The 16,441-nt window shown below is 40.4% G+C and overlaps 1 protein-coding gene across 2 annotated transcripts in view; it reads right to left on the bottom strand.

The window, feature by feature from the left end:
• Nucleotides 1–249: 249 nt before the first annotated feature.
• igsf3 (immunoglobulin superfamily, member 3) overlaps nucleotides 250–16,441 on the bottom strand; it is a 293,816-nt gene continuing 277,624 nt past the window's right edge. For both annotated transcript variants that reach the window (XM_060929572.1, XM_060929571.1), the window contains exons 8-9: nucleotides 3,859–4,275; nucleotides 250–3,658 (exon numbers count right to left, since the gene is read on the bottom strand). In XM_060929572.1, the coding sequence (XP_060785555.1) occupies nucleotides 3,408–3,658; nucleotides 3,859–4,275 (668 nt within the window). In that variant the 3' untranslated portion in view covers nucleotides 250–3,407. The remainder of the gene's footprint in view (nucleotides 3,659–3,858; nucleotides 4,276–16,441) is intronic.

Here is a 16,441-nt window from a genome sequence, read left to right as displayed (position 1 = left end):
CAGCAAGAAGGTCCGGGTTCGAGCCCTGTGGCCGGCGAGGGCCTTTCTGTGCGGAGTTTGCATGTTCTCCCCGTGTCCGCGTGGGTTTCCTCCGGGTGCTCCGGTTTCCCCCACAGTCCAAAGACATGCAGGTTAGGCTAACTGGTGACTCTAAATTGACCGTAGGTGTGAATGTGAGTGTGAATGGTTGTCTGTGTCTATGTGTCAGCCCTGTGATGACCTGGCGACTTGTCCAGGGTGTACCCCGCCTTTCGCCCGTAGTCAGCTGGGATAGGCTCCAGCTTGCCTGCGACCCTGTAGAACAGGATAAAGCGGCTAGAGATAATGAGATGAGATATTGAAAAATTAGCTGTCTCGGAGAGGACATTTTTGGACACAATTGCATACTAATTTGATCAAAATAGTCTGAAAACTTACTGGCATTCAACATTAAAACTTAACTATGTTTCCAATGATATGGAACCAAATATGTGTTTTATGGTATAAAGAATGATTTAAGTGCATCCCTTTTGGAGCTACCTGTGGTCAAAAAAGCACTTTTTCTAAATGACACGAGTAATTTTGCTAAATATGACACATATTGCCATACATTCACCAAAAATAACGTTATCACCAAACATTTTTTTGCATGGTAAATAGAGCTATCACAGGGCTACAATAAACAACCAAGTTTATTTAGTCAAGCCTTTTGATATTGAAGATAATAAGTGTTAAATGTGATTTTTAGCTTGCGTACCCTGATTGTAAAACAACCCATAAATATTCCACTGTATGGAGGGGGTGGTCTCATCATTGATTAAATCTACCACAAATTGACTTTCCAATTTAACAACTAGACCGCTAGGTTTCTTTCATTAACTTGTATTCATTTCCAAAAGCTTGGTGCAAATACCTCAAGCATGAAGGAAAAATCTGTGTATACCAACAATACCATTAATACAGTGGATGAAAACCTTTGAAATATTTTTAAAGCTCTAAATGGAAAGTCAAGCAGAAAGAAAGAAAAAAATATATACCAACAACCCAACACCTCGACCTGGATCTAGTAGTTTGATGATGTAGGTCTTTTGGGTAACCAGTGGCTAACGTTACATGGTTAGCATGCTAGCTAGCCAAAGCGCCAGGACTAACTGGATGCCAACTCTAACTGGAAGTGTTAGTTTAGGATATGCAGCAGTGAAGCTTGAACCACAACAGTAGTCACAACAGGTAAGATCTGTGTCGGTCACAGGGACGACCGGACATTTTGGGAGGACATGAGCTGCACCTGTTCGTGTCACTTCTTTGGCTACACCTCGGGTAGTAGCAAATATTAATTCAGGTTGAATTAAACATCTTAAGTGATGATAAAAGGCACATTCTGCCTGTACATATACTGTAGACCCATTTGCTGTGATTAAGGTAATACATTTTAATATGAACTCCAGGGGCATAAAGAGCACAAAATACACCTCCCACAGGCTTTCAGCATTAGATTAGTGTCAATTTGCTTTCAGAATGGGTTTAAACAAACCCTGACCTAACGGAAGTTCAGTGTGGTGATTTATAATTAAATCGCACTGCTTTAGCAAGAAACGCTATAATTCATTGTTGCCTTATGCATCCTAATAAGCAAAGCAGCATGCCCAAGGGAGGTGTATTTATGCTCCCTCTGTAGTTAAACCACTTCCAACACAACAGAAGAATCTCAAAATGTGTTTGATGGGAGCTCCCTTTAAAGAGTTATTTATAGATAATTGTTTTAAGAATCTTTACGAGTTGTACGCAGTAATAAAAGAAATGGAAAAATCCGATCCCTTCAAGGAGGTCGGAGGAGTGATTTTATATATCTTGGCGTTTTATAGCGAGTTTATATATCTTGGAGTTGATACATATTTACTGAAGAATCAAAGTCTCAGTGGTAAGAACAGCTCTTTGAACCTACATATTCCATAAACCCCTAGCAGGGGCTGGGAAGCCATATTTACATAGTACCTCTAAGCCTGGAGGCTTTGCTGTCCTTCTGGAGCACTTTCACAGGGCACAGATAAAACAATGAAAAGGTCTTGGCACTAGGATTGTCCTGTGTAATAGAAATGTCTGAACAGGCTCTCTCAAATAGTCTCTTGTTTATAATTGACAGTTTAAAACTGAGGAGACATGGAGAAGAACCATCTCATTATGTTCAAGTCCCACACCCTACCTGGGTTCAATCCAAATCTCGTCCCAGTCTCCACTCAGCCTTGTACTACATACAGGTTTAGGGGTGATGGGTGAAGTATTCACAGTAGGAGGTGAAGCACTGCGATGTTTCTTACAGCACACACACATCGCTTAGACACCTCAGAGGCCAGCAGTCTGGAGTCATTTTAGGGAAGCAACTAGAAATTCCCTGTTCAGAGAGGAAATAAAAAAAAAAAAAACTGATCAAAGCAAAAGCATACCGTTCCTGAACACTATTGGTGAAACGACCAATCAGAGCAAGAATTCAATGATCTCATCACATCCTCCTTTCTGATGTTCTTATCTAGGGGAAGGAGAGTAAATGGACACTAGTCAAGTCACTACTGTTTGTGTACATGGATAAGTTTGTTAGTCTTCAGCAATGAGAATCAGCCAAGTGTTAGTGGCTCTTTGGCAGTGAGGATGAGTCTGACAAAAAAAAAAAAAAAAAGGTGTATCTAGACTCAGTGGGAGGTGACATCTCTCTCCCCTCTGTTTTATCAGTTCAAACAGAGACAGGTCTGAGATCAGTTCTGTGGCTCCCTCCTAGTCAAGAATGCAAGATCACTGCCTTCCTTTCCAAGATTTTATCACCTGGTGGAATCGCACTTGTCTGCCTGTGTGCTATTCCTGTCTGAAAACTTTACAGGCTGGTGCCATCAGCAGCCAGTCTTCTGAAATTAGAACCAGGTGGGGGGAGAAAAAAAAAAACGTTATGAAGAGGTGAGCACCAGCCTTCATGAATCTGGGTGGAAAAAAAAAGCAGCACTCAGACGACACGTTCGAAAGAGAGAATAACATCATATGTAATCCTTTACAGAATATGTTCTTCATTCTATCTGCAGACCAGGGTGCCATAGAGCATGTGCGTCTGGGGGCAAGGGAAAAAAAAAGACCGAATGCTTTGCGACACACAGGCACTTCTGCTCATTAGAGGACAATGTAAGAATAGGATGAGTGGAGTGCGTAAATAATACAAAGAACATCTTTGAAATAAACAACCAAACCAAATGTCTCGGCTTTTCTTCTGGCAGCCACTACAGCCATGACCACATCAACTGAGTAAGGGGTTCAGTCAGCCATATGGAGGGGTTAACAGGGCTGAGTCAGGAGCCCACGACGCTCCTGAGGAACAGGAGAGATAGCGAAAAAACAAAGAGAGAGCGAGAGAGGATGAGGAAGGGAAGGCATTCTTTTTGCCCCTTTTACTCCACAGAGCCTGGGTGGAGGCTGAGAGCAGGGGGGTCCAAGCAGGTGGGCGAGTAACTCAAGTGGGGCTCTTTGATCCAGAGCAACGGCGCGCCATTCTTGCCTTCCTGATTCTTGCTGGAATTTCGGCTCTTGTAGCGCACCAGAAGAACAGCAATGAGCAGGATGCCGAAGATGGGAAAGGGGTAGAAGAAAACAAAATAGAAAAGCGAGTTGTTGGAGCACACCACTGACTGCAGGGTCGAGACTGTGGAAAGAGAGAAGATTTGAGATGAGTTTCAACAAAGGCATTATTTATTACATAGAAAACAGCTTATTTTAGAAAAAAAAAAAGTGTCAATAGTAGAGCTCATAAAAATGTATTATTTGACTCTGGGGCAAAAACCATATTTATTAGATACAAGACAGAAAAGTAGATTGAGCTGTAACTTAAAGTACTAGGCATACCTTTTTCAAGAACATTAACAATGGTAGCTCCAGAGTTGTTCGTGGTGAGACGATACCAGGCATTGCGTGGGTTTAGGAGCCACTCCTCTACATGACAGTAATATTTTCCTGCATCTTCTGGCTGGACCCTTTGAATGGTCAGGCTGTAGACATCTGAGGTAGGGCGCTCAAACTGCAGTCGAGAGTTGTGGTCTGGCTGCTCCATCGGACTGCAGTTTCCGTTGCCGAACACAGCATCATGGCCGATAGAGAAGATGCACTCCCGTTCACTTTCTTGTTCAGAGTGGGACACGTACCATGACACAGAGAAGCGAGAGTCTTTGGAGGACTGAGATGGTATGCTGCAGCCCAACCGGAATGATCCATATTCAGACACTGTGATGTTTGACTCCGTCTCCTCCACCTGTAATTTGATGGCTATTTTGAAAAGCCAGAGACAAATAACTTCAGACTGGGAATAAAAGACAGTACTGACATTCATATGTACACACACACACACACACACACACACACACACACACACACACACACACACACACACACTTGTGTTCTCTCACACACAAAAAACAAAACAAAGACACACACACACTACTGTGCAAAAGTCTTAGGCACCCTATATATATTTTTTTTTTTAGTACAAGCTTTGCTATAGACTTGTTTTATGATTTCTATATTATGGAACCAGTACAACAACATTTTAGATTTCCAGCACAAAAGTAAATGCTACAGAAAAATATGTTTGTACAGTGGTGCTTGAAAGTTTGTGAACCCTTTAGAATTTTCTATATTTCTGCATAAATATGACCTAAAACATCATCAGATTTTCACACAAGTCCTAAAAGTAGATAAAGAGAACCCAGTTAAACAAATGAGATAAAAATATTATACTTGGTCATTTATTTATTGTGAAAAATGATCCAATATTACATATCTGTGAGTGGCAAAAGTATGTGAACCTCTAGGATTAGCAGTTAATTTGAAGGTGAAATTCGAGTCAGGTGTTTTCAATCAATGGGATGACAATCAGGTGTGAGTGGGCACCCTGTTTTATTTAAAGAACAGAGATCTATCAAAGTCTGATCTTCACAACACATGTTTGGGGAAGTGTATCATGGCACGAACAAAAGAGATTTCTGAGGACCTCAGAAAAAGCGTTGTTGATGCTCATCAGGCTGGAAAAGGTTACAAAACCATATCTAAAGAGTTTGGACTCCACCAATCCACAATCAGACAGATTGTGTACAAATGGAGGAAATTCAAGACCATTGTTACCCTCCCCAGGAGTGGTTGACCAACAAAGATCACTCCAAGAGCAAGGCGTGTAATAGTTGGCAAGGTCACAAAGGACCGCACGGTAACTTCTAAGCAACTGAAGGCCTCTCTCACATTGGCTAATGTTAATGTTCATGAGTCCACCATCAGGAGAACACTGAACAACAATGGTGTGCATGACAGGGTTGCAAGGAGAAAGCCACTGCTCTCCAAAAAGAACATTGCTGCTCATCTGGTTTGCTAAAGATCACGTGGACAAGCCAGAAGGCTATTGGAAAAATGTTTTGTGGATGGATGAGACCAAACTAGAACTTTTTGGTTTAAATGAGGAGTGTTATGTTTGGAGAAAGGAAAACACTGCATTCCAGCATAAGAACCTTATCCCATCTGTGAAACATGGTGGTGGGAGTATCATGGTTTGGGCCTGTTTTGCTGCATCTGGGCCAGGGCAGCTTGCCATCATTGATGGAACAATGAATTCTGAATTATACCAGCAAATTCTAAAGGAAAATGTCAGGACATCTGTCCATGAACTGAATCTCAAGAAAAGGTGGGTCATGCAGCAAGACAATGACCCTAAGCACACAAGTCATTCTACCAAAAATGGTTAAAGAAGAATAAAGGTAATGTTTTGGAATGGCCAAGTCAAAGTCCTGACCTTAATCCAATCGAAATGTTGTGGAAGGACCTGAAGCGAGCAGTTCATGTGAGGAAACCCACCACCATCCCAGAGTTGAAGCTGTTCTGTACGGAGGAACGGGCTAAAATTCCTCCAAGCCGGTGTGCAGGACTGATCAACAGTTACCAGAAATGTGTAGTTCAAGGGGGTCACACCAGATATTGAAAGCAAAGGTTCACATACTTTTGCCACTCACAGATATGTAATATTGGATCATTTTCCTCAATAAATAAATGACCAAGTATAATATTTTTGTCTCATTTGTTTAACTGGGTTCTCTTTATCTGCTTTTAGGCCTTGTGTGAAAATCTGATGATGTTTTAGGTCATATTTATGCAGAAATATAGAAAATTCTAAAGGGTTCACAAACTTTCAAGCACCACTGTATGTCAGTAAAGAAAGCAGAATATTATGTGAGATGCACTCATCTCATCATCTCTAGCCGCTTTATCCTGTTCTACAGGGTCGCAGGCAAGCTGGAGCCTATCCCAGCTGACTACGGGTGAGAGGCGGGGTACACCCTGGACAAGTCGCCAGGTCATCACAGGGCTGACACATAGACACAGACAACCATTCACACTCACATTCACACCTACGGTCAATTTAGAGTCACCAGTTAACCTAACCTGCATGTCTTTGGACTGTGGGGGAAACCGGAGCACCCGGAGGAAACCCATGCGGACACGGGGAGAACATGCAAACTCCGCACAGAAAGGCCCTCGCCGGCCACGGGACTCGAACCCGGACCTTCTTGCTGTGAGGCGACAGCGCTAACCACTACACCACCGTGCCGCCTGTGAGATGCACTTTTCAGACAAAAACATAATGAAGGCTACTAGGTTTTGCTGCAAAATTAAGAAGCAAGTGTGACAAAGTGTCCAGAAGAACTGAGGCTGCTTCTGTAACATGCTCAGAAAAACCTACAGCTCATTTCCTTATAAAACTGCACTTATTATATCAGAGACTACCTTTTTTTTTAAGCAAAGGGTTGTTACACCAAACGTTGACTTTTTTTCATGCATTACAGCTTATTGATCTTTATGGTATTTTTTTTCTAATGTAGAAACATTTCCGGGCAGCACGGTGGTGTAGTGGTTAGCGCTGTCGCCTCACAGCAAGAAGGTCCGGGTTCGAGCCCCGTGGCCGGCGAGGGCCTTTCTGTGCGGAGTTTGCATGTTCTCCCCGTGTCCGTGTGGGTTTCCTCCGGGTGCTCCGGTTTCCCCCACAGTCCAAAGACATGCAGGTTAGGTTAACTGGTGACTCTAAATTGACCGTAGGTGTGAATGTGAGTGTGAATGGTTGTCTGTGTCTATGTGTCAGCCCTGTGATGACCTGGCGACTTGTCCAGGGTGTACCCCGCCTTTCGCCCGTAGTCAGCTGGGATAGGCTCCAGCTTGCCTGCGACCCTGTAGGACAGGATAAAGCAGCTACAGATAATGAGATGAGATGAGAAACATTTCCTTTCATTATTTTTGAAGGCATCTTTGCTCTACAGCATTTCATTGCATGTGCTGAAGACTTTTGCACACTACTGTATATATAGAAGGTATTACACAGCGGCACGAAGATATGAAGTTTATCTTCTCGTGTTGAAAAATATATCACTTGATTGCATCACTCACTCGTGATGTATCCATTCACCACTTGAAAATAAACTCCATATCGTCATGCCACCGTGTAATGGTCTTCATATTATAATTGACACATCCACAAAAAAAAAGTTAATCAAAATAATTTTAATTTTGAACCAGTTCGTTATTTTGACAATGTGCGTCCAGTCAGCGGGAAAACACTGGGAGTGACATCATCGGAGTGAAATGTGTCATTTATATCCGTGATGTAGTTCGTATGAAAACTGAGTTTTTCCAACACGAGATGATAAACTTAATTTCTTCAAGCCAACATTTGGTTTTCTTTTTATTATACAGTACAGACAGTCATCGACTTATGACCTATGCGACTTACGACCAATCGACTTTACGACCGTCTGGTTAAGACTGGCAAGTGTTTCCCAGCTGAGCGTACGACAGTTTCCGCCCCAGCTCCTGGTTTATGAAACAAGCAAATCCTCCCGCCAGCCCGAGCGCTGCAACAACTGATGATGACGTAGACGACCCACAGCCAAGCACCAGTGATGCCAGCGGTCACTAAATTTTGTATTTTGCTATGTTTTACATTTGTATTTTGGTATGTTTCAAACTAAAATGTTTTCTATTTTTCACACCTGTATTTCGTATTTTTTGTTTTGCACATATTAAACGAATTGTACTGTACGCAGTGTAGTATGCAGTGTTTGACTTAAACCAAATAACGAGACAAGGTAATGAAATAAGAAAATGTTGATAAAATAAGACTTTAAGATGATTACGATATCATTACACATCACAGTATACTTACGTTCATTTAACATAGGCCGACTTACGACCAGATCGGTTTACGACTGGTCAGTCGTAACCAAACGCAGTCGTAAGTCGACGACTACCTGTATAGACATGCTCACAAACAAAAAAAGTACACAAATTTAATCAAAACAATTCATTGATATCCTCACGACTGACATATAGGAGATTTATGTCATGGTTTTGGTTCTCCATGTCTTGGATGTAGCTTGTATGAAAAATACAAGTGGTATATTTCCCAGTATATACATTAGTGTGTGTATTTTTTTTTCTATCCACACTGACTGGATATGAGCAATTGCGCACTCTGATTGGCTACTCTACTACGAGGATATCAGCTCATATACGGTGAGTAGAGAAAAACAAAATGGCGGCGTGCATCCAGTCAGATATATCACTTTGTTATCGAGTATTTAAAAGAAACAAATAGCCAAATAAAAGAATATAAGTCCTCCCCCCCCAAAAAAAACCCTCCTGCTCCACATTCTAGCCCAGTCAGTGGTGGTAATGCACCTTTAAGTTGGTTTGCCAACTGCCAAGAAAAGAAAAGAAAATGGCAGACCGTGTTACTGAACCAACTGAGGACGAAATACTCTACTTGAACACAACCCCCCCGCCAAAAAATAAAAAATACCTACAAAATATGGAACAAAAGTATTTGATGGTAAGAACACATCTTTTGTAAACAACTTTTTTCAAGAATTATAGCAGCACTTCACAAATTGCTACTGTCATTTCGCCGGTTTACATTCTAGGCGGAAATTATTTTGTCAGATGTTTCATATAACGTTTTATCAAATTTGCAGAAAATAAAAATGCTCCGTTTCTCAAAATCCAGTGAATGTGGATAGAATAAAACAGTTATCCCACTCAATCTCGTTGCACATGACTTACAGCCAACCAGGCGCTACCAGCTCATGTATGACTCAATTTCGTGGAGTAACTGTTTATTTTATTGATATATAATTAAAAAAAAACTGACAAGCATGTACTTGGGCCATGCACTTAGCATAATACTTTTATAGTATCATTTAAAATGATGTAAAAGGTTATTTAATACAGGACCTCACACCCACCTAAAAATGTCAAAACGGTCTGCTTTAGTGTAGTACACCACTAACAATTATTTTTTTATATATAAAATAATCACAGGTTTCTCTCTTGGCATCAAAGCTGTGACATGACTAAAAATAACTCCAAGCTTCTTTTCTCTATGAGCTCACAGTCCTCCCATATCTCATATCGCTAAAGCAGAAAGATGTGGGATTAAGGCAGATGATAAAGGCTCCAGTGACCTTTTTAATCTATCGGTTTTTAAAACCCATTCTGGAAGCTTTCCCAGCATGTCGTGCACCCATGCAATTTAATGAGACCTTCCCCTTACCCCCAGGGGAAATTAGGTTGGAGTTTTCAGCACATATTTAGATGTATATTAGGGAAATGTGAGCTCCATGATCTGTTGCTCGATAATAACCAAATTCCTCAGTGAGCAGAGGTGTTTCCTGAGGCACGGTACTGAAATGGAGATCTCGCAGCGCAAGCTGCAACAATCTTCCATAAACATATTTGTGTTGCAGGAAATTACATTATGTAGCAGGTAGAGCAAGGGTTCTCCAACCCATGACTCCTTGTTAATTTGTGAGTAAGAGCACCAGCGATTCGGGAGTCAGCTGGACAACTGAGAAACCTCATACACAAAAACGCACGAATGCAAACACAGCATTAGAGTCACTGTAGTTTACATATAAAATTAATTTAAAATACTATGTAAACACGATTTCTTTTCCATTAAAAAAAAACAAACCGTATACTCTAAAGCAAGGTAAGTGAAAATTCACTTTACAATATATATATATATATATATATATATTTTTATACAGTTTTCCAAATCATCATGACAAAATGATTTTAGCTGCATAACTAAATCAACAAAGTAGATAACATTCCATAATAATAATAAAAAAAAAGTCATTGGCAAAAAATCTCTTTACTTATAGAACACGCTCTCACATGTCACTGCGAACAGTGAAGCTATTTGAATCAAACTGCATGTACAGTGGTGCTTGAAAGTTTGTGAACCCCTTAGAATTTTCTATATTTCTGCATAAATATGACCCTAAAACATCATCAGATTTTCACACAAGTCCTAAAAGTAGATAAAGAGAACCCAGTTAAACAAATGAGACACAAATATTATACTTGCTCATTTATTTATTGAGGAAAATGATCCAATATTACATATCTGTGAGTGGCAAAAGTATGTGAACCTTTGCTTTCAGTATCTGGTGTGACCCCCTTGTGCAGCAATAACTGCAACTAAACGTTTCCGGTAACTGTTGATCAGTCCTGCACACCGGCTTGGAGGAATTTTAGCCCATTCCTCCGTACAGAACAGCTTCAGCTCTGGGATGTTGGTAGGTTTCCTCACATGAACTGCTCGCTTCAGGTCCTTCCACAACATTTCGATTGGATTAAGGTCAGGACTTTGACTTGGCCATTCCAGAACATTAACTTTATTCTTCTTTAACCATTCTGGGTAAACGACTTGTGTGCTTACCGTCATTGTCTTGCTGCATGACCCACCTTCTCTTGAGATTCAGTTCATGGACAGATGTCCTGACATTTTCCTTTAGAATTCGCTGGTGTAATTCAGAATTCATTGTTCCATCAATGATGGCAAGCCGTCCTGGCCCAGATGCAGCAAAACAGGCCCAAACCATGATACTACCACCACCATGTTTCACAGATGGGATCAGGTTCTTATGCTGGAATGCAGCGTTTTCCTTTCTGTGCACAGCTATAGTTCGCCAGCAGCAGTGAAGACCTTCATGTTGGAACGAACTGATATAATCTGGGTCCAGATGGTAGTTTTGAAAATAAGCTGGGATCCACGATGTACTTTTCTGTTCCTGTGCTAACACGAAGGAGAGGTGTTCTTATTCATCCTATCAATGGGGTAAACTCGTCAAATCTCCTTCCAGTTCCAAAACAACCACAGAACGCTTCTGTGGAAATTATCCCCACATTCACTGTAAAACTAGCTCTTCAGAATGTAAGATCACTTAATAAGCCTTTTTTAATTAATGACTTCATCGGTACACACAAACTGGATTTTATGCTTCTTACTGAAACTTGGCTTGAACAATCAAGTAGCTCTATTACTCTTATTGAAGCAACTCCCCCACTCTTTGATTTCATGAGTGTTGGAAGAGCCAATAAACGGGGAGGAGGAATAGCAAATATATACAAGGCATGTTTTCAATACAAACAGACAACTCTTGGTGATTTTACATCTTTTGAATACCTAAGTGCAATCCTAAAATGTTCTTCTAACATATTAGTGTTGAATATTTACAGACCACCAAGACTTTCTGCACCACTGTTCCTAGAGGAGTTTGGGGAACTGTTGTCAAATATTTGTTTAGAGTTTGACAATCTTATTATTTCTGGGGATTTTAATTTCCATGTTGATAATCCAGATAACACATATGCAAATTAATTTCTTACACTGATTGATGCCTTCAACCTAACACAACATGTACAAGGGCCAACACACTCCCATGGCCACACCCTTGACCTTGTCATCACTAAGGGTCTTAGGCCAAGTTTACATTAGACCGTATCTGTCTCGTTTTCTTCGCGGATGCACTGTCCGTTTATATTAAAACGCCTGGAAACGCCGGGAAACGGGAATCCGCCAGGGTCCACGTATTCAATCTAGATCGTGTCTGGTCCGGTACTGTGTAAACATTGAGAATACGCAGATACGCTGTGCTGAGCTCTAGCTGGCGTCGTCATTGGACAACGTCACTGTGACATCCACCTTCCTGATTCGCTGGCGTTGGTCATGTGACGCGACTGCTGAAAAACGGCGCGGACTTCCACCTTGTATCACCTTTCATTAAAGAGTATAAAAGTATGAAGATACTGCAAATACTGATGCAAATACTGCCCATTGTGTAGTTATGATTGTCTTTAGGCTTGCCATCCTTCCACTTGCAAGTGGCAAGTGATGCGCATGCCCAACATCCACTGAGATCACACACACAGCGGCTCAGTCCCAAATCACTGCTCGTGCGCTCCACTCACGCGCTCTGTGAGCTGCGCAGGGCCGGAGTGCGCACCCTCCAGAGGGCACTCGCTGTTCAGGGCGGAGTGATTTGGAGCGCAGGATGCCTGTGGAGCCGAGCGTATCCGTGTATTGGCGTTGCTATGTGCACGCGAATCGTGTATTGGCGTTGCTGTGTGCACACTAATCGTTTTAAAAACGTTCATCTGGTGATCCGCTGATACGGTCTAATGTAAACCCCACCTTAATGTATCTACTAGTGTCATGGACCTGGGTATATCTGATCATTTCTGTGTTTTCTTTGATGTTTCCATTTCCCCTCACTTTCAAAACAAGTCTGTAACTGTAAAAAAGAGGGTAATTACCAATGGCACAGCAGCTCTTTTTGAGCAGGCACTCTCAGAACTCCCATATCAATCTTGAGATTGTGCAGATGATCTAATGGAAATTTTTAATTCAAGAATGAATCATATTATGGATGCTATTGCTCCTTTTAAAACCAAAAGAGTCATAGACAAAGGAAAAGCACCCTGGAAACTAAATCCAACAGTTAAAATGTTAAAGAGGGAATGTAGAAAGTCTGAAAGAAAATGGCGTAAATCTAAACTCCAGATTTATTATCAAATCTACAAAGGGATGTTATGTAAATACAACTTAGAAATTTCTAAAGCAAGACAGTCTTTTTTTGCTGACATTATTAATAGGAATATCAACAATACCCGTGTGCTATTTTCGAAAGTTGAAAAGCTAACAAACCCATCAAAACAAATGCCTTCTGAATTTCTCTCAGTTAATACATGCAACGACTTTGCATCTTTTTTCAAAGGAAAGATTGATAAAATATGTATGAATATAGCCACACAGGTGCAAACACTTCAAAATCTGGAACCATTGGATAACGAGAGAGGGGGTCGTAATACAATGTCAACATTTAGTTTAATTGATGTTGAGACTCTGAGAAAAACAGTACAAAGTCTCAGCTCCTCCACATCTGAACTGGACGTTTTACCTACAGTCTTTTTCAAATCTGTTCTTCACCTAATATCAGACGAGGTACTTCAGATTATCAACACCTCCTTACGAACTGGCATGTTTCCCTCATCTCTGAAAAAAGCGGTTGTAAAACCCCTACTGAAAAAGAATAACCTGGATGTCTCAGTACTCAACAACTACAGGCCCATATCCAATTTGCCATTCGTTGGTAAAATAATTGAAAAAATTGTTTTTAATCAATTAACTGCCTTCCTGACATTAAACGGATGTTTTGATAAGTTTCAGTCAGGTTTTTGTACCAATCATAGCACTGAAACAGCTCTTACTAAAGTCATGAATGACCTACGTCTTAATTCTGATGCTGGTAAAACATCAGTCTTGGTGCTTTTAGACTTAAGTGCTGCATTTGACACGGTAGATCATTCCATACTGTTACATCGACTGGAGCATTGGGTTGGATTTACTGGTATAGTAATCAACTGGTTAAAATCTTACCTACAACAAAGATTTTTTTATGTGGCCATTGGAGGCCACAGTTCATCACCCGTGTCCTTGAACTGTGGGGTTCCCCAGGGCTCAATCCTGGGACCATTACTATTCAACCTTTATATGCTCCCACTTGGACAAATTATTAAGAATAACTCAATAAACTTCCATAGCTATGCAGATGACACTCAGCTTTACTTAGCTATGTCACCTAATGACTATGCCCCTCTTGAGTCTCTTCATAGATGCATTGACCAAATTAACAAATGGATGTCTCACAATTTTCTTCAGCTGAACGCAGATAAAACTGAAGCAATTATATTTGGCAAAAAGGAGGAAAGGCTTAGGATTGCCACTGTTCTTGAAACTAAGGGGCTTAAAGCAAAGGATACTGTCAAAAACCTTGGTGTCCTTATTGACAGCGAACTTAACTTCAACAGTCATATGAAAGTGGTAAAAAAGTCTGCATTCTATCACCTAAAAAACATTTCTAAACTCAGGGGTCTCATGTCAAAACATGATCTAGAAAAACTTATTCATGCTTTCATCTCCAGTAGGGTTGATTACTGCAATAGTCTTTTCACAGGTCTTCCAAAAAAGACCATCAAAGAGCTTCAACTAATCCAAAATGCAGCAGCAAGGATTCTTACAAGAACAAAAAGGGTAGTTCATATCACTCCAATCCTAAGGTCTCTGCACTGGCTTCCAGTGAGCTATAGAATTGACTTTAAAGCACTACTTCTTCTATTTAAAACATTAAATGGGATGGGACCCAGCTACCTACTGGATATGTTTCAATTATATGCACCAACTAGGTCTCTAAGATCACAAGAGAAAAACTTGCTAGTAATACCAGCTGTCAAAACGAAGTGTGGTGAAGCAGCCTTTAGTTGCTATGCTGCTAAGCTTTGGAACCGACTTCCAGATGATATCAAAAATGCTCCTACTGTTGTTAGTTTTAAATCCAGGCTCAAGACAAAGCTGTTTTCAGATGCTTTCACTTGATAAATTTTTACCTAAGTAATTAATTTCCTTTAACATAATTTCTTTTAATTTTGATTTTAATGATTTTACTTTCTTTATTTTAATTTCTTTTTAATCTTGGATTTTAATGATTTTACTTTTACTTTAATTCTTTGTTACTGTGATCCTCGTAGATTTTGTCTGCGGGATGATTTTTGGTGATCCTCGTAGATTTTGTCTGCGGGATGATTTTATTTGGTGATCCTCGTAGATTGTGTCTGCGGGACGATTTTTGGTGATCCTCGTGGAAGAGCCACGGGAAGAGCGCACTTTATCCTCGTAGATTTTGTCTGCGGGACGATTTTTGGTGATCCTCGTGGAAGAGCCACGGGAAGAGCGCGCTTTATGAGTTAAACCCATAATAATAATTAATCTCGAGGCTGATTAACTTTATTTCATTTTAGTAATTTAATTTCTACTATTGTTTAATTCTTATTATTTTTCTTCCCCAATTATTTTATGTAATTTTATTTTCTATTGTTTACTGTTCTGCTTTTACTTCTGTAAAGCACATTGAACTGCCACTGTGTATGAAATGTGCTATATAAATAAACTTGCCTTGCCTTTCTCCAAACATAACGCTTCTCATTTAAACCAAAAAGTTCTATTTTGGTCTCATCCGTCCACAAAACATTTTTTCCAATAGCCTTCTGGCTTGTCCATGTGATCTTTAGCAAACTGCAGACGAGCAGCAATGTTCTTTTTGGAGAGCAGTGGCTTTACCTTGCAACCCTGCCATGCACACCATTGTTATTCAGTGTTCTCCTGATGGTGGACTCATGAACACTGGCCAATGTGAGAGAGGCCTTCAGTTGCTTAGAAGTTACCCTGGGGTCCTTTGTGACCTCGCCAACTATTACACGCCTTGCTCTTGGAGTGATCTTTGTTGGTCGACCACTCCTGGGGAGGGTAACAATGGTCTTGAATTTCCTCCATTTGTACACAATCTGTCTGACTGTGGATTGGTGGAGTCCAAACTCTTTAGAGATGGTTTTGTAACCTTTTCCAGCCTGATGAGCATCAACAACGCTTTTTCTGAGGTCCTCAGAAATCTCCTTTGTTCGTGCCATGATACACTTCCACAAACACGTGTCGTGAAGATCAGACTTTGATAGATCCCTGTTCTTTAAATAAAACAGGGTGCCCACTCACACCTGATTGTCATCCCATTGATTGAAAACACCTGACTCTAATTTCACCTTCAAATTAACTGCTAATCCTAGAGGTTCACATACTTTTGCCACTCACAGATATGTAATACTGGATCATTTTCCTCAATAAATAAATGTCTCATTTGTTTAACTGGGTTCTCTTTATCTACTTTTAGGACTTGTGTGAAAATCTGATGATGTTTTAGGTCATATTTATGCAGAAATATAGAAAATTCTAAAGGGTTCACAAACCTTCAAGCACCACTGTAAGTAGTTAAATAATTTATGTGACCCAGTAGTGTTTATTAACACTGCATTGTTTTTAATTTTCTCAAACCCAAAAAGATTCTATTGTGTTTCTAGGCACTGAAAACTAAGAGCACTAGAGAACAACTCATGACAAATGAGGCTTCTCTTCCTTGACAGTTTTTAAACTTCTCACTATCAAGATAGTAGCAATCAGACTATAAAGGTGTGTCTCTTCGTCGAACTTGCTAAGTGCTTTTGTTGG

Source organism: Neoarius graeffei, chromosome 9 (assembly GCF_027579695.1).
Source record: "Neoarius graeffei isolate fNeoGra1 chromosome 9, fNeoGra1.pri, whole genome shotgun sequence".
In the NCBI taxonomy this organism is placed as follows: Eukaryota; Metazoa; Chordata; class Actinopteri; order Siluriformes; family Ariidae; genus Neoarius; species Neoarius graeffei.
Note: the sequence above shows the minus strand (reverse complement) of the source record. Positions and strands in the feature narration are given on the sequence as shown.